At 37.3% G+C, this 23,119-nt stretch overlaps 3 protein-coding genes across 4 annotated transcripts in view; 1 reads left to right on the top strand and 2 right to left on the bottom strand.

The window, feature by feature from the left end:
• Positions 1-10,720, bottom strand: part of LOC309703056 (uncharacterized protein) — a 56,611-nt gene extending 45,891 nt beyond the window's left edge. Inside the window, exons 1-13 of the mRNA XM_082527760.1 lie at positions 10,147-10,720; positions 9,989-10,072; positions 7,961-8,063; positions 7,747-7,868; positions 7,513-7,583; positions 7,217-7,330; positions 6,449-6,544; positions 6,159-6,284; positions 5,933-6,067; positions 5,762-5,799; positions 4,965-5,005; positions 4,781-4,869; positions 3,196-4,282 (exon numbers count right to left, since the gene is read on the bottom strand). Coding sequence (XP_082383886.1) covers positions 3,196-4,282; positions 4,781-4,869; positions 4,965-5,005; positions 5,762-5,799; positions 5,933-6,067; positions 6,159-6,284; positions 6,449-6,544; positions 7,217-7,330; positions 7,513-7,583; positions 7,747-7,868; positions 7,961-8,063; positions 9,989-10,031 — 2,065 coding nt within the window. The 5' untranslated portion in view covers positions 10,032-10,072; positions 10,147-10,720. The remainder of the gene's footprint in view (positions 1-3,195; positions 4,283-4,780; positions 4,870-4,964; positions 5,006-5,761; positions 5,800-5,932; positions 6,068-6,158; positions 6,285-6,448; positions 6,545-7,216; positions 7,331-7,512; positions 7,584-7,746; positions 7,869-7,960; positions 8,064-9,988; positions 10,073-10,146) is intronic.
• A 107-nt stretch (positions 10,721-10,827) lies between these two features.
• Positions 10,828-14,650, top strand: LOC309703247 (putative E3 ubiquitin-protein ligase RNF144A-A). Its single transcript, XM_082527983.1, has 4 exons — positions 10,828-11,013; positions 11,270-11,370; positions 12,229-12,402; positions 13,110-14,650. Exons 1-4 carry the CDS (start codon positions 10,935-10,937, stop codon positions 13,563-13,565), a joined length of 810 nt encoding a protein of 269 aa, XP_082384109.1. The 5' UTR covers positions 10,828-10,934; the 3' UTR covers positions 13,566-14,650.
• Positions 14,651-14,925: 275 nt separating this feature from the next.
• Positions 14,926-23,075, bottom strand: LOC309703225 (uncharacterized protein). Of its 2 annotated transcripts, none has more exons than XM_082527944.1 (11): positions 22,468-23,075; positions 22,094-22,202; positions 21,872-21,987; positions 21,648-21,718; positions 21,423-21,563; positions 18,275-18,370; positions 18,017-18,148; positions 17,789-17,923; positions 17,625-17,641; positions 16,710-16,750; positions 14,926-16,617 (listed from the first exon to the last, which is right to left on the bottom strand). In XM_082527944.1, the coding sequence occupies exons 1-11, from the start codon at positions 22,514-22,516 to the stop codon at positions 15,596-15,598; spliced, it is 1,929 nt and encodes a 642-aa protein (XP_082384070.1). In that variant the 5' UTR covers positions 22,517-23,075; the 3' UTR covers positions 14,926-15,595. The 2 variants fall into 2 exon arrangements, with proteins under 2 accessions (XP_082384070.1, XP_082384069.1); XM_082527943.1 differs by having other exon boundaries at positions 17,625-17,662; positions 22,468-23,073.
• Between the last annotated feature and the right edge of the window lie 44 nt (positions 23,076-23,119).

A 23,119-nucleotide genomic window follows, 5' to 3' on the forward strand; every position in this document is an offset into this window, starting at 1 on the left:
GTCTACCTACTGGCAGCCTGGTCTTTGCAGGATGTTTCTTTTTATTATTTCAAGGTTGTTTCCAGGTAAAAATCACACACTTTTGAAGTTTGCTTTAATAGGTTGTTCATGATAGTTATTAATAGTTAATAAATAGAAACAGACAGTCTTACATTTTGGAACTATGTTTCCTGCTTATTACACATAAACTACCACAAGTAATCGGGTGGTAATAACTTAGAAATTACCACATTATTACGTTCTTGTTTCTTCCTGTAACCCTGCTATTAGGATAGCTGCATTTCCACATTATTAGCTGGAGTTTTGGGGCCCTTATTATCCAGTTACATAGATTTCAGCTTAACATTACTCAGCTGTAACCACGGTTGCTACCGTGATATTACTTGGCTATTACGTGATTATTACTTTGATAATTGTATAGAATTAACTTGGAAATTATCACGCTCTTGTTTCCCTCTTGCAACCTTGCTATTGCCCCTTTATTATTAACCTGTAATAGAAAATGCTTAATTTTGCATTATCGTAAAACAGAACTATATACCATTCAAAAATTGTGACTGGTTGACTTTTAGAATGTGAAGTCTTTTATTAGTATGTGTGCTCACATATTACACATTAAAGGATGAATATATTTTTTTTCACATTTTAACAACCCAATACTCAGTTATTTTTTGATGCATCTCTTATTACAGATCCCAATTCAATGTGATGGTAAGAAATGCCAGTGAAAATTCCAGGGTTTTCATTCTGTGGATGTTCTTAGTCACCTAGGTCTTCTTTCCAAGCTTGTTAGATTTCCAGGTTTATTGCTTTAATTATTTTTGTAGATATTCATATTTAAACATCACAGCAGATTTCAACGTGTGGAAAACAAGGCATGAATGTCGCTCAACAGACCATCTTTCAAAAAATACATCTTGAAAAGTAATAATAATAATAATAATAATAATGGATTGGATTTATATAGCGCTTTTCAAGGCACCCAAAGCGCTTTACAATGCCACTATTCATTCACGCTCACATTCACACACTGGTGGAGGCAGCTACGATTGTAGCCACAGCTGCCCTGGGGCAGACTGACAGAAGCGAGGCTGCCATATCGCGCCATCGGCCCCTCTGGCCAAGTATTTGATATGTGAAGCTAAAATTTCACAGAATTCATTATAAATGTCCAATTTTTATTCTCTAAAATATTTATGGAAATCAGAAATGGTCAAGCAGAAAATGTTCTTAAAATTTGATGATATTACATAAAATATCACACTTGGTATGCCACACAAATGGTACTTAAGTTACGTAAGTTAATTGATATGCTTCATTTGACATCACTCACCCCTTTTGTGAGAATGTAATGGTACATTTATGAAGTACAGGAGAAATAAGCTGAAATATAGTCAAACTTTTATTTCTTAAACTACATACTACAGACAAAGTCAAAGTAAAATTTATTTATATAGCACATTTAAAAAAACAGCTGTTGACCAAGGTGCTGTACATTTAAGATAATTAAAAGACATAAAAACATAGGAAGACATGATAAAAACAAAGAAAAAGTTGTATAAAATGAGACGAATAAGACAAATAAAAGTAGTATAAAACTCATTCTGATTTCAAAGCCAAGGAATAAAAGTGGGTTTTCAGATGGGTTTTGAAAGTGTCTAATGTTGGGGAGGTCCTGGTGGAAAGGAGCAGTTTGTTCTGCAATTCAGGAGCAGTCACGGCAAAGGGCTGGTCTCCTCTGTACCTTAATCTGGACCTCGGGACAGTTAGAAGCATTTGATCCACAGACCTCAGTGATCTTGCAGGTGTGCACCAGTTTAAAAGACCAGAGAGGTATGAGGGTGCTAACCCGTGCAAAGCCTTAAAAACAAATATAATTTTAAAAATAAATTTGAAAGCTAACTGGCATCCAGTGTAAGGATGCTAGTATGGGGCATATGTGGTCTGTGCTGCAGCATTTTGGACCAGCTGCAGTCGATTAACTAATGACAGACTGACACCAGTGTAAAGACCATTACAAAAGTCTAGGCGAGATGAAATGAAGGCATGGATAGTTCTCTGAGAGTCTTTGAAACAAAGGAAGGGTCTCACTTTTGCAAGTAGCCAAAGATGAAAGAAACTGGTCTTGATTACAGCATTAATCTGCTTAGCAAAAAGTAGATCACTATCAGAAATCACTCTGAGGTTCCTCGCAAAGGTTTTTTAAAATTTATTTCTAGGGGGCCAAATTCATAGAGGTTACAGGGACCAAACACAATGACCTCTGTTTTCTGTTCATTTAGGTTAAACAATCTAACAAACAAACAATCTAACAAAACCTTCAGAGGACTCTCACATTTACCTGACCCTGGAATGTAAATCTGTGAGTTGTCTGCGTAACAATGGAATGAGATGCCATGGTTTTTTTTGTTTTGTTTTTTTAATTGAACCCATAGAGAGCATTAAATTGAAAAAAAGGAGTGGGCAAAGAATGGACCCCTGGGGGACCCCACAAAAAAGTAAGGTTTTTGAGGATGTATCTCCCAATGTAACAGAAAAACTTCAACAACAAAGAAATACAAATGAAAGAAAAGCACAATTGCAATTAATGTCATTGACAGAGAGAATCTTTAGTGGTTAATAATTCCTTGGTGATTTTTAACTAATCAAGGCAATACAAAGGCTTATAGATAATCTATATGTTATTTTCTGGCAATATGCACAAACTGTTTTTCAAGAAGAAAACTTGATAGTAATATGATTTTTTACAAAACAACTAGTTATATTTTGGGACATAAAACATATGTATTCATCTATTCTCATCAGGACCTTGCTGTGAGGCAAGATCAAGTGTAGTATATTAAAACATATGTTACATAGAAATTCTGAAAGCTAATCAAGCAAACTTGGGTTTATCATTACATGACAGTCTTTGTAGGCAACATTTCACACAGGCTACATTAGCTTGTAGATTTTGTAAACAGGTTGTCATCTATATTAACCTTCAATTATTTTAATAATTTAATAGACCTTTTAGCCCAAAACCATATGTACATCCTTTTCTTTTTGCCTGTTGTACTGTTCATTGGTCTTGATTGCTTTTGTGCAAGTTGGGCAGTTTTAGAAATACTTACTGTAGAAGCATACTTTTCTCTTTATAACAATGGAACAATTACAGGTTTAAGTATTTTTCTTTAAAGCACTTCTATTGAGTTTAAATTACGTACATTTCAAAGTAATTGCTGGAAAGAATGTTGTCAAACTCTGTGCGGAATTCAGGATAAGAACTGTAAGTGCACGGTATATGAAGGGTAGCGTCACAAGTATGACCAACAGGCCTTCTTCTGAGCCCAGTTTCAGCATTAAAGGACACAAGAATTTTGTCAACACAAATGACTGAAGACCCAGTGCAGAAACGCAGGATTTTTTCAGCTTTAGTTTCATCAGCAGTTTTGACATAATGCTGAAGATAATTAAAGGTGATATGTTCTCTTTGAGACAGCACCATGTTTGTTGTTTCAAACAGTTGCAATACTCTTTTGCCTGTGGCCTTCTTTGTCTCATACAGAGACAAAACCCTTTCCTTGTCTGACAGTTTCTGTTGTAGACCTGCCATAGGTGTGGAGAAGCAATCAACTATGTACTTTGGCTCTTGCAGAATGGCCTTATGAGCCATTCTTTCAATGGCAAGTTGCATGTTGTTCTTAGGAGGTAGAGAGTGGGAGCCCATCCTTGTGAAAAGGTCAAGCAGGTCCTCTTCATCACTTTCACCCATTGTGCCCTGGAGAGCATTTTCAACTGCTGATCTCTCAACAGGAGCGACATAGTTTAGAAACGATGTCATCAGAATGTCTATACTGACTGAGTCAATTCCATGAATGCAGGCTAAAATGAAAGCCTTTGATAGCCTCACTGGAAAGACACCATGGTCTAGAAATCCTTTCACCCAAATTTGACCAACCGCTTGCCATTCAGCCTCACAAAAGTCAGGCCTCAGCCTTGGAACTCGCTCTGTTTCACCTTCACACTGTTCCACAAATTGCTCCCAAAATGCAGTGTAAACCTCCCTTGACACACCAGCATCATCGATACCTCTTTCATTGACAAAGTCCATCTTTAAAGTCATAGTCATAATGCTTTTGTCCTTAAATACAACCAAAAGATCTTCAACAACCTTTATCCTACGAATTAATACAGTTCGAGGGCTTTCTGGACTTCCTGAGTTGCCAGTTGAACTTGATGGAAAACGTTGCTTGCTGGACCTTAAAGGCAGACTTTTTGCGATGGAATTCAGTCCATTGTCCTGAACACAAGACAAAACATACAAATGGCATAAAAAACACAAATTAATTACACAGATAACAAGAGAAGTGAGAACACACAGGGGACACAGCTGACACAAATTAACATGACGCCACAGGGGAAGCACAACTAGATACATCGAACAAGGAAACAAGACCTTTACAATAAAACAGGAAACAGAGAGACATGACTGCCCCGAAGCTGTTTACATAAAGTTGGGCGCATTAAATTGTCCAAAATGTCTTGGAATGCTAAAGCATTAAAAGTTCTTTTCACTATGACTAAGTGGACAATTGATTGTGGACTCTTTAGTAGTAAAGAAATTTCAGGGCCTTTTTGCACAGGTAGCTTCCTCTCATGATACCAAGCTGAAACTGACTGAGGTCCTAAGAGTGAGAAATTATTTTACAAATTATAAACTATCACACAGATGCACAAACTGCAACGTCTTTACAGTATGTAAAAGGATTTCAGAGTTGCCTACAGTGATAAATCTTACCTGTGGAATTTGGGCTGCTCCCTCATGTATGACCTGCATATTTGACATGGCCAGGCTGCGCATCTCCTTGACCATTTCAGCAGCAGCATCTGGGAGACGAATTAGAAATTAGGTATGCAAACATTTCATGTACTCACTACGAAAACCAGTTAAGTATTTTTTTTAAAAAACAGTTTGTCCTTACCTTTACTTTTTCTGTAAAAAAGAAGATATGCACTCTGGGATCTAATGGGAAAAAAAGCATTTAATTCATTTTCAAATAAATCTAAATGTATGGCTTGTGTGTTATACATAACAGCATTTTTGTAAACCCAATTTTTGCACTTTGTTTTATGTGTCTTCATTTTCCCTGTGAAGTGCATTGAGTTTCAATTATCATTGTCGGGGTTTTGCAAACCAGCTTATTTCTACATCTACTCCACTATTTGGATGCTAATTTTGCACCATTTACTCTCTACCAGTCATTTAAGAATCTCAATTACTTATAATTTGCAGAATTTTTACAAATTTTAAAATAAATTTTGTAATTCAATATTATCATTGATAAAGCTACACAGAAAATGGACATTCTGCATAATGGGTATTTCAGTATATTTTAAATATAATTTGATACCACCTTTTACTTTTTACAAAACACTTGTTTTGCCATTAATTCTCCATTCTCTTTCGCTTATCCTTATCAGACTTGCGGGGGTCTCGAGCCTATCCAATCTACCACAGACAAGAGGCAGGGTACATCCTGTCTATCGCAGTGCTCTTGTTTTGCTACTTTACAAAATTATTTAATATAAAACAATTTTCACGAACGATTCAGGCACCAAAAGAAAGATAGCTGTACATGCCTTCAGTGCTTATTCCCTGCATTGTATACATATTGTATGTATGTATGTATTCATACCAACTTTCAAGTAATATTTGAACTACAATGGAAAAATAAATGGAAAAATATATACAGTCAGGGAAACAAGCACAAAAACATACCTCTCAGTGTTATTCAGCTGGAATGGCTGATAGACAAGCTGATGATGGAAAAAATAATCAAGCATAACATGATGGATCTGTCTTGCCACTGTAAGGCATACAAGTAATTGTGCAACACAGTGATTTAGGAGCATGTTTTAGTATCAACAGTGAAAAAGTTATCAGTCTTACCTCTGTGACTCTGGTATCTTGAAAATGATGCCATCTGTTTCCGTGTTCCTCCTGGATCTTGATTGTTGCGGTGTAATCTCCACCTTTCAGATCCCCAAAATGATCCACAACTGCATACAGTTCATATTTCTGATTCTGATCCCCAAAGAAAAAATGACAGCCATCAGAATGAGCAAAGACAATGAAAATGATATTGATTAAATATTAAAATATACTATACATGTACCTCTGGTATCTGCAGGGTTTCAGGAACATCCACATAAGAGTTGATGTATGATATGTAATTATAGTTGAACTCAAACCTCTTCAGCAGCAGACACAAAACATCTGGATGATCCTTTATTACAGCTGTCTGAATGAAAAACATTCAATTCAATTATATTTTATATTCATAAAGCACCAAATCACAACAACAGTTGCCTCAGGGAGCTTGTCTGTTCCCAATACATGTTAATATGTTTGAGTAATTGTATTCAATGAATCATAAAACAATCAAAAACTTTTCTTTAAACTCACCATAGTAGCATCAACTTTGTCACCACACTGCTCACAGTAAATCTGATTTTCTCCGCAGAAATCTGAAGTTTTAAAGAACTCTTCAATGCCCTTCACCTGAAAAATGTTATTTAAAATCAGCTCTGACAAAGATGTGCTGACCAGTGAAATGAGGTGAAGAATTTTTCTTGAAGAAGAAGGTTTTTAACATGACACATTAACTTTATTAGGTCAGACTCAAAGGTTAAGATGTATTGTTTAAGAGAAAAGTGAAAAGAAAAAATCTAACCAGTACACATATAGGCAAAACTAGATAAATTGTGTATTTTTAAATTAAATAAAGCAGTCCTAAATCAATCATTTAGACACCCCAAAAGTTATTTTATAGGTTTTAGGTTTTATAATGAAGTCTGTACTTAGGCCATGGTACTTAACATGGTTCAACAACTATTTCATTTTTATAGCACTGTAGCTACAGGAATTATCATGTCAGTACTCCTCCACAAAGAAATCGTTTGATTTATGCAATAATGATGTGTAAATGATGTATACTAAAATAGTAACAAAGTGATAAAGTGTAACACAATTTACGCAGTGAAAAAAATGAGTGTTGTGCTTTTTATAGAAAGTGGATAAAATGAAAGTAAAACAGTTATTATTTACTGAAAATCGGAAAATATTATATATCTGTAATTGACAAAAGCATGTAAGGTCAAAACAATTTCTCACAGCTGTCATGTCCTGACAGACAGAACATGCTGACAAGTTTGCATCTTGTCAGATCCTTACCACACTGCAGGAATCCACCAGTGAAAGCTGAAGATACCAAAATGGTGCATCTCTGTCAGTCTGTATATGACCTTTAGAGCAGGTGGTTTTGTTTACTAACTGACCGTGGAAGATCTGAAAATACAGATGCACAAAAATCTGTTCATTTTCTTTCAGTTATAATTAGATAGCATTTGTTCACAACAAAAGTTGTTCAAAGCATTTTATACTCTAAGGCAAAGACTCCACAATTAAAAAGGGATATTTTGATCCAGTGTATAGATATAGATATCCTTTGGCATCGATAAAGACCTTACCTTTGATGCATCAGTGCTGGTCATTCTTAAAACCCTCTCAAAGTACTCTGCAGCATTACGCTGTTCATTCACTGTGACAAATGCATATTATTATTATTTTTTAAAAGAAGTCATTTTGTAATTTTACCCTACAATTTTCCATTTTTATAATATTTTAATAATTATTTTAAATTATTTTAAAGTTATACAGTGCTCAGGAGTTTACAGTGTTAAAAAGGTTTTGTTGTTCTGTACCATTGTCGATGCCCAGCTTGTTTGTTATTTTATATGTGTATGCTGTATAGTTCTGCAAGTCATCAAATAAGACTTTCAAATCATGATCAAGGAATTCAGAGTGGGGATTTTCTCCAGAGTACCTACACAGGAAGTAAACATGAGTGATTAACAAATGCACCGTAAACTTCATATATGATAAATACAGAATCATGCTTAAAGCTGGACAACAAACTTTTTCACAGCCTCTCTGAAGTCTTTGGTCATGAACAGCACCTGCAGCACACTGTTCAAGTAACATGTGGATCCTTGGTTTATCAGCCCATGATACCTGTTAGCTGATGAGAAGAGAGAATTCATACAAAGAAGATATATATTTAAAACATGAGCCTGGATCATAAAATACCCGAAGAGAAATAAACCAAAAACAGTTATTTTATAATTTCTACATTAGGAGTTTAACTGGGTATTTTTTTCAATGTTGATATTACTCTAAAACATCTCATTTGCCAATTCCAGTCAAATTCAGTCATTTGATTTGGTTGGCTGATTGGGAAAAGCACAAACCAATTTATATAATGTCCCAAAATTTACAGTGCGAGGAAAAAGAGAGCTAATAAGTCCAAAGACTACCTGTAAACCTCCAAATTATATTACATTGAACCAAAGATCGGGGGCATCTAAGCTTGGAGCATTGCCAGGAGTATAGTGGCCTCAGTAACTGGTAAACTACAACAGTTTGGAACAAGCAAAACTCTCTTTAGACTCCAGTGTCTGTCCACAGGGGCGGTCCTAGCCTGTTTGGTGCCATGGGTGAACATTCCCTCTGGCATGCTGGGGTAGCAGGTTGAGGGTCACAGACACTAACAGACAAAATAAACGGATCCACAAGACCAGTAATGTTGTGGGGATGGAGCTGGACTCAGTTAGGGTGTCTGAGAGCCGGATGTTGTCCAGGATAAGGACAATGTTGGATAATACCTCCCACCCACTCATGCTGGCTAGTCACAATCCTGGGTTGTGCGAAATCCCAGAAATACACCCTCGACAAAGCGAATCTGTGAACTAAGGTGTAGGTCTATTAGGTCATGTTGTGGTGATGGTTGAGTTGGGGGACTTATGTTCATACTGAAGTGCAAAATTAAAACCAATGGAAGATGAACAAGAAAAGTTCAAAGTCATCAGGTGTTCAGTTTAGAAAAAACAGAAAAAAAGAGGAGAAGAAACAAGCAAAAGATACGGGTAAGCAGATGTGGCAGGTCATCCTGAAACAATCAGAATCAGAATACTTAAATATTAATCCCTAAGGAAATAACGTGGATTACAGTTGCTCCAAGAAGAAATGGTAAAAATAGTAACAGACTAAACTGTAAATTATGAATTTTAAATTGTTATTGATCCCTTTACCACGAGTCCTAAAGTGTATATTTATTTTCTTAATCTTCTTATAAATATTGTTTGTTTACTTGCACTGCTGTAACTGGAGCCTCGTCGTCTCGTCTCTCTATATACTGGACTGTATGTAGCGGAGATGACAATAAAGTTTACTTTGACTTCAGCAGCGAGCAGGCGCACTGAGGGCTCTCGCGCTCACTTTTCGCGTATAGAATTTCGAAAAAACGAAAAAAGTCTGTATCATAATTTCTGGTGTTTTCGTGTTTGTTGGTTTGTTTTTATTTTATTTTGCGAGTTGGTTATTAGATGCTGCTCCAGCCAGACAGAGAATCCCCCGCAGCCCACCCTCTCCTCCCTGTGCCGCAAGCAGCAGGCGCAAACGAGGGCGCCCTTACTCCCAGCAAATGGGCGATAAAAAACCGATCGGTGCCTATGCCATCCCCAAAATGCGCTGGCTGATGTTGGGGCTGCATGAGTACGAGTAACTGTTTTTTTTTTTTTTTTTTTTTGCCGATGCTCGTGAAGCCGCCCCCCACCAAGATGCCGCCCTGGGCAACCGCCCATATCACCCCTATCAAAAACAGCTACTCTGCCCAAACTAAATAATCAACCTATAGTGCAGGAAATTAGCTAGAAAAAGAATCTGAACATAACCTCAGATCCCGAGAGAGATTTGTAATTCAGCAATTTTCTATTTATTAAACATTTATGATGATAAGGATGTTGATGAAAGCTAAATGAAAAAAGGCAAAAAGGAAACATCGAAATTCGTGTACGCTGGATAAATATCCATCTCCAACAATACGCCTGAGGATGAAAACAAAAAACAAACAAACAAAAGAGCTTTAAATATTTTCTGAAATCTTACCCAGAGATGTATTGGTGCACTGTCCGTTCATTTTCTGTGCCATCCTGCAACCACTTTACTTCTGCACCGCTGAATAAACTGCTCCTTAAAAAGAAATAAGCCGCATATTTTACCGGTTACGCTAAGCAACCACTAAACAACAACACATAGAACCCTACCTTCCGTTTAATTCAAGGCATTCCTTCCGAACTACTTAGTTTATTCCCGACACAATCTGCGATCTACAGATCCAATGAATTTAAAAGCCCCGGATTACTTTCTCTTTCTCTTCGGGTCTGCAATGTTGCTTACGTGTTTGAAATCTCGAAATTATCGAATTACTATTTTTTTTCAGAAACTTATTAAAAATGTGAATGCAGAACACCTAATATCTCCTTACTCACAAACACATGTGGATTAACCCAGAGCCTAACATGCACTCCTTCGGCAAATTAGGTTTGGGAATATATTTTTCAGTTGGGATGTATTGGAAATTCACATAAGATCATGAAGGCAGCATATGAAGTAATTGAACGAAGCAGCGCGAAAAATATCCTACGAATTTCATTTTTGCACAATACACAGCTTATAATTTGACTGCATGCTTCAGTTCAGCCATTCGATTAATGTTACAGCAGCTCATGGTGCAACAAAAGTAGTTTTAGAAGTACATTATTTCCCAAACACTTATATTTTATTACATTTATTTCAATTTATTTGAGTTGGGTTAGGAGTTGCCACCTCAGGATGTAGTCTTGCTAATGACCCACTAATTTTATTGAGGTGTGTTGCAGTAGGGACACATTTAAAGAGTAAATAAAGTGAAATACAGATGCAAGAAGACAGACCGGCGTTGTCATGTGACTTCTGGTAACTGCTGGGGGAAACTGAAAGTTAAAAACAAATTCATTTGACTGCAGACACAGATTGTTTATCCACGGAGAGGACGGAGAGTTTCTGAGCTAAAATGACCGACGAGAAACAATACGACCCCAGAGACACGACGCTGAGATTCGTCAACAGACCCGATGATCTGGATCCTCTACGTAAGAAATACAACTAGTTATCATCACTGAAGCCCCTTAATTCTGCTCTTTCTAATAACTGTGCGTGATTTGATTTGGAATTATTATAATAAATGCACTGGTTATCCCAATTAAACCAAATGAAGTAGTATTTTATACAAACATTTTACTTGTGTGCTAAATTTCCGGGGTCGGAGCCTTTGCACAAAGTAGGTTCTCGGGCAAGCTGCAGCACAATGTTGAGTTCACTGTCTGCGCTTATTGTTGTTCCTCTCAGCTCCAGTGGAAGGAGACCAGGGTCTCAGAGCAGAGATGTCCTGCGGCCATGCCGTCACCCCGGAGTCGCTCACTGGGTGGTGTCGCAGCCTGTTGGATCAGGTACTTTCCAGGTTCCAAATAACATCATTGTTTTCATATAGTTTTACTTTTAGTTTTCTTGTCTAAGCTTGCGTAGGAAAATTAATATCTACATTTCTGCAAGGTTTTGGTTTATGTCTGTATCCAGACATCCAAAATTTATATTTAAATGTTGCTGATGGATTTATAATATTAAATAGGCAAATACAATGGCAATTTGACAAGATAGATCATCGTATCTTTTAGAAAGTTGTCACTCAAATGTGAAGACACTAGACTAACCCTACACCACAGACACCACACATACAGACTGGGAGGTCTCCTTTAAAGGATTTACATCCTTCACTTTGAACCTCAGTAGTTCATGGTGAACATGTCTAAATGCACTGACCTGCTATTACTGCATTTAATGGCTTAGATATTTATGTTATTATTCAATGTTACTATTGATTTTGTATGGTGAATACACACATGAACAAAAGGATTTTCTGTTACATAAAAAGGTATTTAAGAAAAAACTCTCAGTTTATACCATGTAACCAACACAAAAAGTGAGAAAGGTGTTCATAAATGGGGAAATTAAATAATTCATTAAAACACACACACACACACACACACACACACACACACACACACACACACACACACACACACACACACACACACATATATATATGCATTTATTCATTTTTAATTGTACATTGTATTGTATTTTATGGACATTTTTAGCCATGGTGACCAAAGTCATAATTGTTAAGTGTAAGTAGTCAACACATAAATGGAAACATTAAATTAATCTTGATGCTGTGCCAGTGTTTAGAACTTGTTTCTATCAAAAACATCAATTAGATGTCTTTACATCTTTAACATCTTTTTCAGGGCCAGTACAAATTTAAGTGCCCAGCTCTAAAGAATGGTACGCTACAGAAGTGTGATGCAGCGTGGTCCTACCAAGAGGTGCGCAGGCTGGCAGTACTGACAACAGAAGAGATGGAGTACTTTGAAGAGAACATCGCTCGCCTAGCTGCCACAGAGTACTGTGAATTTAAAACTGTAAGTGTCCAAGTTAACCTCATTTAGTTAAGAGTTTAGTAGAGAATGATTGCTCCTACAAAACAAAAGGCTATTTTGGGGATAATTTTCTTTGTTCCCTGATTTATATCAACAGCAGGATCAACACACTGAGCTGTAAATTTAATAAATGATCTCAATCAAAACCGCCTGCGCTGTCATGAAGAAAAAAAAAATAGACGGAAATTTTTAACTCTCACTCCCGTTCTCCAGCCATAATTTGGCTGACAACTTGATAAATGACTTTTTTGTTAGAAAGAAAAACATTTTTAGTGTTTTGTTTATTTAAACATTTATTTTGATAAGTAAAAATAAAACCTGAAAAAAAATATTTGAGGCAATCAGGATAGGCCCAATGTTGAAGTGAGCAGGTCCTGGCCCCTTAGGCCCACTCACAGTACTCAAACTGTTCTTAAAAAGGTACCATTTTCACATGATAAGTGTTTCAGAAATTATCGATAAAAGTATTTTAGTTAAAGGTGGTATAAATGTAGTCATTAAGCTTTGGTCAAAGCAGTGCCAGCAATTCCCCACTGCTCTTAGTCATCATGATAAAAACAAACTAACTTGGTAAGTTTACTGCACTGATGTGAGGATAATGTCAATCTGATCAGTTTCAGTCATGTGACTCTAAATAAAGAAAGTTTATATCCAAAAACAATGAAATTCTTGAATGTTTGTCATAACAGTGTCCTGGTTGCAAAACCTATGTGGAGAGAGAGGACCTGACCAACCTTAATGTTCAGTGCACAATCTGCACTGCAGACAAGAACAAAGTGTCCCAGTTCTGCTGGCAGTGTTTGAAGCCATGGAAAGGCAGCGCTCCACGCTCTGACCGCTGTGACAACGATGGATGCATCAATCACGACCTTGAACTTCTCAAGAACTGCAAGACTACCGCTCTCCCTCAGGTTGAGGGGGTTGATGCCTGTCCCTCCATCCGGGCCTGTCCCACCTGTGGTCAGAGGGTGGAGCACGACAAAACAGGCTGCAAGAACATCATCTGTCCTCGCTGTCAGAAAGAGTTCTGCTTTGTGTGTCTGAAACTCACTCCTGAGTGCTTGAAGACAAGTTCTTACTTCATCCCCTGCAGTGATGGTGTAGCTCCCAGACAAACTTCAATACCTGTGTGGCGCAGAAACTAAGACACAGCATGCTCTCTGAGTCATATCCTTCTCTCATGTTAGACTTTTTCTTTTATATTTCATTCAGAGAATTTCATTGAGAGAAGCCAAATGTTTTACAGCCTGACTTGCTCATATGCTTTAAATAGTGGTAAACTATGTTTCCTGTATGCATTTTTATGTTGTACAACAGACTTTTTAAAAAATAGTTTTCTTTGACTTAATCTCTGTTAAATAATAGTTAGTCATCAACAAACAAGTCACTTGATAAAGATTCCTTGCAAATAAACAGAATACATATTTAGTGTCTGACAAATATCAGTTCATGTAGATATTTATGTGTTAATCAGTTTCTGCAGCTTTAATATAAATGAAATTAACCCTATAGGTGCAGTAGAGGGCCAACAATGAGACAACCACAAAAGTAGGAATGGTTTTACTGGTGGAGGATGCTGATATTTTTTTTTGTCATCATCTATTCTTTTTTACTAGTTTTCCTTTGGTTATGGTCAGTTTCACTGCTTTTAGCGTGAGGTGAAAACTCGACCCTACAGAGGTTGCACAAACAGTCCAACTCTACCGGATGCCACAAAACTACATGCCACTGCCAGAAGGTTTTCTGTGTCTCCCAGCACAGTCTTAAGAGCATGGAGCAGACTCCAGGAGACAAGCGGTTACTCTAAGAGAGCTGGAGAGGGTTGTAGAAGGCCTTCCACCCATCTGCAGGACCGGCATCTGTTCCTTTGTGGAAAGAGGAACAAGTTGAGTACTACCTTAGCTTCAAAATGACTTCCAGCACTGGTGTGAATGTCTCTGACCAAACAATTAGAAACAGACTTCTTGTGAGTGGCCTTAGGCCCTGATGTCCTTTAGTGGTCCTGTGCACACTACTCGGCATTGTGGAGTATAAATGGCCTTTGCCAATGAATACCAGAATACTAACAGAGTGACAGTAACAATAAAAATAACGGTTTCCTTTCCAAATATTTTTGCCACTATGATTTCATCCCACACACCCATTCTCCTTGTTGTTCTATGTTTACTAGCTGACTGACTCCTGTTTGTGCTGAAAAACTATGGGAGTCAAATTAAAGTAATGAAACACACTCTCCTCTCTGTTGTCCCATTTATTATATTTCAATTAGGAAGTAAAATTGTTTTAAGTAATGTGCATTGAATTCACGTTCATTTAACCATGTTAAGTTTATCCAGAATAATTTTTCTTCAGCTCAGCCATCGTCACCAAAATTATTTTTGTTAATTTGTAAATTTTAAGTTTAAATCTGATCTAAGCTAGGTGAATTTCTTATTGGGTCCAGAGGTAAAGTCATATACAATATATGGACAACATTTTAGCCATGATTGTAATCAAAACATACTGTAAAATGAGTATTTTTGTATTTATTAATTCAGAGCCAAAGTTAAGAAAATCAATATATAAATGACAAAGAAATGGCAACAGATGAGCTCAGAGGGCTCTGCTGAAGAACACAATATGTCGCAATGCTTTAAAAGGAAATGCACAGCAGATTGAAAAGTAATTAAGTAATACTGCAATTAAAATCAGGCATTAAACATATAAACACACAAAAGTTTACATTTAAATATTTCCTTGTGAAATTTCTTGTCTGAAATCATTGACACTTTACATTCATTGGTATGTTGTTGTTTTTTTACACAAAGAAATGTGAAAATAAAATGAAATCGGTAATACACTAAAAGACTGCATAAAAATGAAACCATTAAGAACAAAAGACAAAAACACTCAGTGATAACAGAAATATAATTCTGTGTTAAGGTACATCCCAAGTTTCTTTGAACCTTTAAAAACGTTACGCCAAATAAAGCCTTTAGTCAATTCTAACTTAAGCATTTTGTAGCTGTTAAAATGAATGAAAAAGAGACAAATACAACACTTAAGCTATATTTTTCAAAAAGAACAGTGGAATAAATGAGCAGTATTATAACACTTTCTCTGCGATCTTCAATGTAATTTTGGTATCAATCATATTCATGAATGAAAATGTGTATTTTGTTGACATTTAAAGAGTTTACATTTTGCCCAAAGTGACCTCTTTATCTATTTCAAGATTTAAACTTCTTCTAATATTTCTTTGTTTTTCTAACCATTTCGTCATGTGTTGTGTGGTTTCATCCGTAGTTTTCCTTATGATGATCTTTGTCTGACTGTCGTCTTTACAAGCACTATCAATTTCTGTATGTTCTTCGTCAATTACTCTAACAATAGGACTTGAATTCATTGAAACATGTCCTCCTTCTGTAAGTCGCTGAGCTCCAATTCTTGCTTTTGGTTGAAAACACTCCAGTCTTATAATTTCAATATTTTCCTCACTGCCTCCTTCCTGCTCCTCTGTTAGTCTTTCCTTTGTTATCTTATTCCCCTCACTCTGATTCAGTTTGGTATCACGTTCATTTTTCTGTTCTTTGCTCTGTATCTGCACACCACCAACACTTTGTGATGTACGGGTAACACTGATAATCTTCTCAGCTGTTTTCTGCCTTCTACCATCTAATCTCATGCTAACATGCTTCACAGCTTCACTGTTGTCAGGATTTTCAATGGTGATTTCACTCATTTGAATATATTTATCAGCTTCTTCCGTTTCTTCCCTGTCATCCCTCACACTCCTCCTCTGAGTTTGCACACTAACATCTTTATGTGGTGAATGTGTAACATCATGATTACTGGCTTCACCCATCACATCTTCTTTTATTGGTTCATTAAGAAACCTGCTAATGCTCCTCTGCTCATTCATCTGATTATCTTTAGGTATGATTTGTATTCTGTCACTGCCTGTTTGCTCGTCCTGAGATCCATTTAAGAGGTCATATCTTGTTAACAGCTTTCCTTCTCCTGTCGTTACTTTATCAGCTTCAACACTTACAAATTTAGAGCTGTAATCTTTTCCAACATTTGGTCTACCTCCCCCATATTCTCCTGTATCCTTTCTAGAGTCGTCTGATACTTCACCACCCTCACAGTCTGTGTGATTTTTATGGCGTGCTGTCAGGGACAACTGTTCCATCTCCTTGATCTCTTCACCAACAGCATCTGTGGGATGAATTTGAAATTTGTTATAAAAGCATTTAATGCACACCAACAAAACATTAATGGAAAGCATTATAAAAAAGATTTGTCCTTACTTTTCTTCTTTCTGTAAAAAAGTAGATAAGCACTCTCAGATCTAAAGAAGAAAAGAAACTGATTTATTTTTCAACTAAATCAAAATGTGTTGCTCATGTATTCAATACAGTGGTTTGAAAAGTATGTTAAAGCTTTGTATATCTACAGACTGCGATATTCGCCCTTTGAAAATTAGCTCCAGTTCAGTCAGATTAAATGGGGAGCAACTGTGAACAGCAATGCTTAAGTCTTGCCATAGATTCTCAATAATATTTATGTCTGGACTTTGAGTGGGTAATTCTAAACCATGAACTTGCTTTGATCTAAACCAGTAAGGACTGAGGCCTCCTGGTGGGTTGCCAAGGTACTGCAGGTGGGCCTCAGCGATAACAGAAATTCAGTTTGAAATACTCATGTACTGATACATATTTATATAAATATATTTATATAAAAAAAACTGAATTTAAACCGGGAGTATGGTTGCTTTATTATATTATTATTCTAACCTAAATTTTCTGCTCTTGATTTGAAGTTTGTGTCTCTGGATGACACATTGACCTTAACAACTGGCATATAACTCGGTACAGCCTGTGTTGTTTATGTTATTTAATACAATTTTTAGAAAATACTTCTTTTTTTTTTTTGTATTTTGATTAGACTGAAGATTTAAGAGTGAGTGGGCCCCGAGGGATGTTCTGTTTTTTTTAAGTAGGCCTCAGCACTCTTGACTTTGGGAATGGCTGATCTAAACCATTCCTTTGTTTGCATCAGCAGAATGGTATGACATAGTAATGTGGTATAGTGCATTAAATTCAATGCCAGTGCATTCACCTGCATACATGAGATCTAATATATCTACAGTATGCACTTGTGCAAAATAAAGAAATATTTGCAAAAAAACACTATGTGGATATAAGAAAAAGACAAAATCTTACTTCTCAGTGTTGTCCACCTGGAACGGTTCATAATCAAGCTGTGATGGAAAAAGCAAAGAAACATATGATCGATCTCTTTCTCCTCCTCTGTAATGCATAACTGCGCAACATGGCTGTTTTGTATAATGTTTCAGCAATAGTGAAGAAAGGACTAACAGTCTTACCTCTGTGACTCCAGCATCATCGAAATTATACCATCTGTCTCCGTGTTCCTCCTCGATCTTGATTCTTGCACTGTAAAGTCCACTTCTCAGATCACCAACATGATCCACAACTGCATACAGTTCATATGTCTGACTCTGATCACCAAAGAAAGAAATGACAGCCATGAAAATGAGCAAAGAAAATGAAAAGGATATTGTTTAAATATTAAAATAAACTGTTATACATACGTCTGATATCTGCAGGGTGTAGGGAACCTCCACAGCACAGCTGATTTTGACGTATGACATGTCATGATAGCTGAACTCAAAGCGCTTCAGAAGTAGAGGCAAAACATCTGGATGATGCTTCATTACATCTTTCTGAATGAAAAACATCAGAATATGTCATTATGGTTTTTTTTCATTATAACATTATGAAGTAATAATTCTACAATAACAAAATCAGCTAATGTGCATAAATCAGAAACAACTTTTCTCTTTACTTACAGTAGCAGCATCAACTTTGTCATCACACTGGTCACAGTACATCTGATTTTCTCCACTTAATTCTGTCATTCTGAAAAACTCATCAATGCCATCCACCTGGAAAATGCACACATTTCATTTTATTCCTTAATTCCCTCTGACATAAACCCGCTGACTAGTTTCACGGATGCACGGTATTCAGAAATGTTTTCTCAAGAAGGAATGTGTCTAACACGAGACAATTAATTAACCCTTGAGTCTAACTTCCTTTTGAAGGAGATCTGAGAGAAAGCAATAAACCCTCACTTTAGTAACAAACTACACAACCAGCACATAATTACTGGTGTTAGTAGGCATTCAGACTGCAGACTTCTGCATCAGCTGCAGCTCATTTATAAAAACTCTGTAGCTGATAACAAACCATTCCAGTTCCTTTGTGTTACTTAGAAAGAGACAGGGTTGGACTTTAGCACCCCTGTTATCATTGTGGCCTACACTGTTCTGAGTTGTGCTACTACTCTCCCCACCCCCACCTTCCCCTGCATGTGGATTTAGGGCGGGAGGTGTGTTCTTAGATTTATGACATGGTCTAAGGAGCTTGGAAAGAAAAGCGTCTGGACTTCTTTAAGTTGCTTGAAGACGTTTCACCTCTCATCAGAGAAGCTTCTTCAGTTCTAGGGTCAACAGACACAGAGACTAGTGCTACTGTAACTCAGACAAACTCACTGTGATGAACAACTGAATGTAAAATAGCAGCAATCCTAAAGAGAGCCTGATTGAAAATGCTGGTTTAAAGATTCATGACACATTAGTTTGCATCTGACTGTGCTTGGCCTCGTAGTTTAGATCAGCGGTTCTCAAAGTGTGGCAGAGTTCTGACAGGTACAAGTTACCTGGCAGATAAGTTTTGCGGACCTCATGTTTAACATCTGCGGCTGTCGACTTACACACGCAGCTGCAGCTTTTTGGCTACAGCCTACACACATCAACAACAACAACAGGACCCAGTTCATTCTGTTTTAAGCCGCCGAGGCATGATTGGGGATGCCGCTCAGGTGTGTCCGCCTTCCCCGCAACCACGCCGCAGACCACACCCCGCCAAAGCTCTGCAGTCAAAAACAGGCTCACTACAGCCAATAAGAGCTAATAGTATAAACTCTCAATAAATTCTATATTTTTCATCTGTGTTCACAAGTTTCTGGATTTCTTTTTCTTTATAAGACTAAGACTGAACTTTATTTTTGTTTGTCAATTTTCACATTCTGTTTAACTTGTTGCTTGTTTGAAGAGGTGGTGCAGACTAGTGAAGCGGTTTAGTGACAAAAGTTACAAATAGTTGTTTGAAATGAAAGTTATTTGTTTAAAACAAGTTACTGAAGGATTCATTGTGAATTTATTAGAGTTTATTATCTAAATAAAGTTGCAGTTAGGCTTTTCTGTCATTGTTTTTATTAGACAGTGTGTGAAAACATTTCTTCAAAGTTGGAGAACCCCTGGTTTAGATCAAGGAACTGTGAAAGTAGTCCAGGCCCTTTGATCACATTATGGTTAATTTTTGGTGGGGATGTACCAAGTGTGGCAAGAAACAGGTTTGAATGTGATGATTCAAAACTGTTCATGTTTATACTGTCTTGATTTTAAATAGTTAAAGAATAGGTATACTTTCTAAATATATGTATCTTATTTTATTTAGAACTTTAGTTTTGGATATTCATCTTTAAGTGGGAGATATTTCTTTGTCTTTTGTTTTCTAGAAAAATATTTTTCTTCGTTAGTTTGTCTTAGTTTTTCTAAAGTATGGCCAACTAATCTGCACTGTAATTATGACTATGAATAAGCCACTGCTGTGAAGTAAAGGGAATAAAAACTGGTGAAAAGCCACCGACACGCTCAGGCGCAAAAGTTAAACCAATTGAAAGCGTACAGTGGAGGGAATAATTACTGGGTGCCCTGCTGAATTGCTCACTTTCAAAGAAATGAACAGTCTCAAATGGAGAGAGACAGAATATAAACCAAAAATCCAGAAAACAACTTTTATTTGCACTGTATAGAGCGAAATAATAATGTAGTCTGCAAACCAGCCAAAATTCTGGCTCCCACAGTTTGTAATCTGTGTGCCACACGGGTACACAGCCAATCAGTGAATTGCAGATACTCCTGGTCTCAGTATAAAGCTCACCTTTTCACAGAATCTGTTTGTTTCATTCCAACATCTCCACCACCATGGGTGAGACCAAAGATCTGTCAAAGGGACAAGACTGTAGATCTGCATAAGGTTGGAATGTGCTACCACACCATCAGCAAGAAGCTTGGTGAGAAGGTGACAACTGTTGGTGTGCCTCATATGGTGAAGATGATCATGTGCCCAAAAGTACACAGGAGGAGCTTGTTAATGATATCAAGGTAGTTGTGACCATAATGGACTAAAGTCTTGCAGCACCCAAAAGCTCCCTCTGATCAACAGCGAGTACAGGCCCATCTTTAGTTTGTCAGTGACCTCTAAATAATATAGAGAAGGTTTAGGATAAAGCACTGTTGTCAAATCAAAACCAAAATCGAGCTCTACGGCATCAACTTGACCTGCCATGTTTGGAGGAAGAGGAATGCTGAGTATGGCCCAAAGAACACCATCCCTACAGTCCAGCATGAATGTGGAAACATTATGCTTTGGGCTGTTATTCTGCTAAGAGTACAGGATGACTCCACCGTATTGTACCTTCGTCCCTCAGCCAGAACACTGAAGATGGATCCTGGATGGTCTTCCAGTATGGAGCTATTGAAGAAGAACATTAAAGTCATGGAGTGGCCTAGCCAGACCTCAGTCCTTAAAATCTGTGTAGGGAGTGCTAAGTGGCAGCCAAAAAACAAACAAACAAACAAACAAAAAAAACAGGATTATGAGAGTTCCTGTAAAGAAGAGTGGGCCAAAAATCCTCCTGAGACATGTGCAAGCCTGGTGACCAGCTACAAGACCCTAAAACTTTTATGTCATGTGTTTTTATGAATTTTTGGTTAACATGTTGTCTCTCCATGACACTACCACAAAAATTAGAGACTGTTCATTTCTTTTTAAGAAAATCTTCAAATTCAGCAGGGTTTGAAATTTCCCCTACGGTATATATTGAAAACAGAAACATGCTCAGAGGTTTGAGGCTTGTCAGATCCTTACCACTCTGTATCCTTCACTTCCTTTTGTGTCAGTGCAGGAATCCACCAGTGCAAGAGGAAGATGCCAGAACGGTATATCTATGTCAGTCTCTGTCAGGCATTTACAACAGGTGGTCTTCTTTGCCAACATGCCATGGAAGATCTGAAAAACAAATGAACACAAACCTGTTAACATCTATTATTTTTTTCCATCCTGCTTATAGTTACCCTTTGATGAAGACTGTACCTGTGATGCCTGAGGACTGGTCAGTGTTAAAATCTTCTCAAAGTACTCTGCAGCATCATGCTGTTCATACACTGAGTGCAGAGATGTTCAACAAAACAAGTCAACTATAAAAATGTTTCTTTAACTATGAACTTTAATTATGGGTTATGAATGCAACACTTCAAATGCACAGGTGATTTACAGAATTCAAATGTTTTGTTGTCCTGTGTGTTAACATACTGTACCATTGTCAATGCCCAGCTTCTTTATTAATGCATCCGTCTTTGCAGTATGATTCTGTAAGTCTTCAAACAGTGCTTTAAGATGTTGGTCAATAAACTGAGAATTTTCATTGGTGTGCCTAAACAAAGACACTGCTGGTCATGAGTGATACAAAACTCAGTTTTAAACTGCTAATCTAGCTGACATGAATACATTATAGTGCATGACAACGGACAACAACAAACCTCATCACAGCTTCTCTGAAGTCTTTGGTCATAAACAGCACCTGCAGCACACTGTTCAGATAGCATGTTGCTCCTTCTTTTGCCAAGCCATGATACTTTACATCCGCTGCTGGGGAGAGATTGTTATGAAAGCATGCAAGTAGCAGAACTGCTTTCATACCATAAGCATGGATTATAAAACAGCACAGACAGCGAATAGTTGCACCCGTTCATGTTTTGCACAATTTACTGTTTTGTAGATTGAATTTTACGAGAAAAGTGTCAAAATCTCTGTTGATCAGTCCACATTCTAGTGAATAGACTGCTTAGTATTACATTTTTAAGACCCAGTTTGCTGCAAAAGAGGTTGAGGACACTAAACGCACTGCACCTACCTGCAAGGTTAAAGGTTCCGTCGAAAAACTGTCGACCCGTGTAATTCATTTTCAGTCACTTTAGAACCTCAGTCCCGTTTTACGCCGCCAGCGGCCACAAAGACACGGCTGGTTAACAGCAAAACAGTCGCAACGGTTCCGTAAATACCTTTTCTACAAATGCACTAATGCATGTGAGCATGCATTACGATTGCAACTTCGAGACACTCCCTGAGATTCTTCACGCACAAGAGGATTAAGCTGTTTTCACGTCCAGTTAAGTCGAAACTGTGGAAATAGTTTCTGTTTGACCTGTTCGTGCTGTATTCAGGGTACACCGGAAAAAACAACTATTTCTATTAAAATAAGCGTCACATGACCGAACAATGTTATCCTCTCCAAAAGGTAGTGGGCACTGCACCCTTAAATGTGATATTTAAAAAATATGAACCCGTAGTTATTTAATCAGAAATAAGAAACCTGTTAATATGTTACATGTGTACCGATTCTAGAAGGAAGGCGGGATAACTGAACTCTGAAGCAAACAATGCATTCCTTTGGAATACGTCAGTCATCTATTTTTAATTCAGAAAGTGAAGCAATCACTGTTGGCACAGGGTGTTAGTTATTAGAGATGTAGAGCAGGTAAAGCAATGACATTATCTACTTGTTG

This window comes from Aulonocara stuartgranti (genome assembly GCF_965226115.1).
Source record: "Aulonocara stuartgranti genome assembly, chromosome: 3".
Taxonomy (NCBI): Eukaryota; Metazoa; Chordata; class Actinopteri; order Cichliformes; family Cichlidae; genus Aulonocara; species Aulonocara stuartgranti.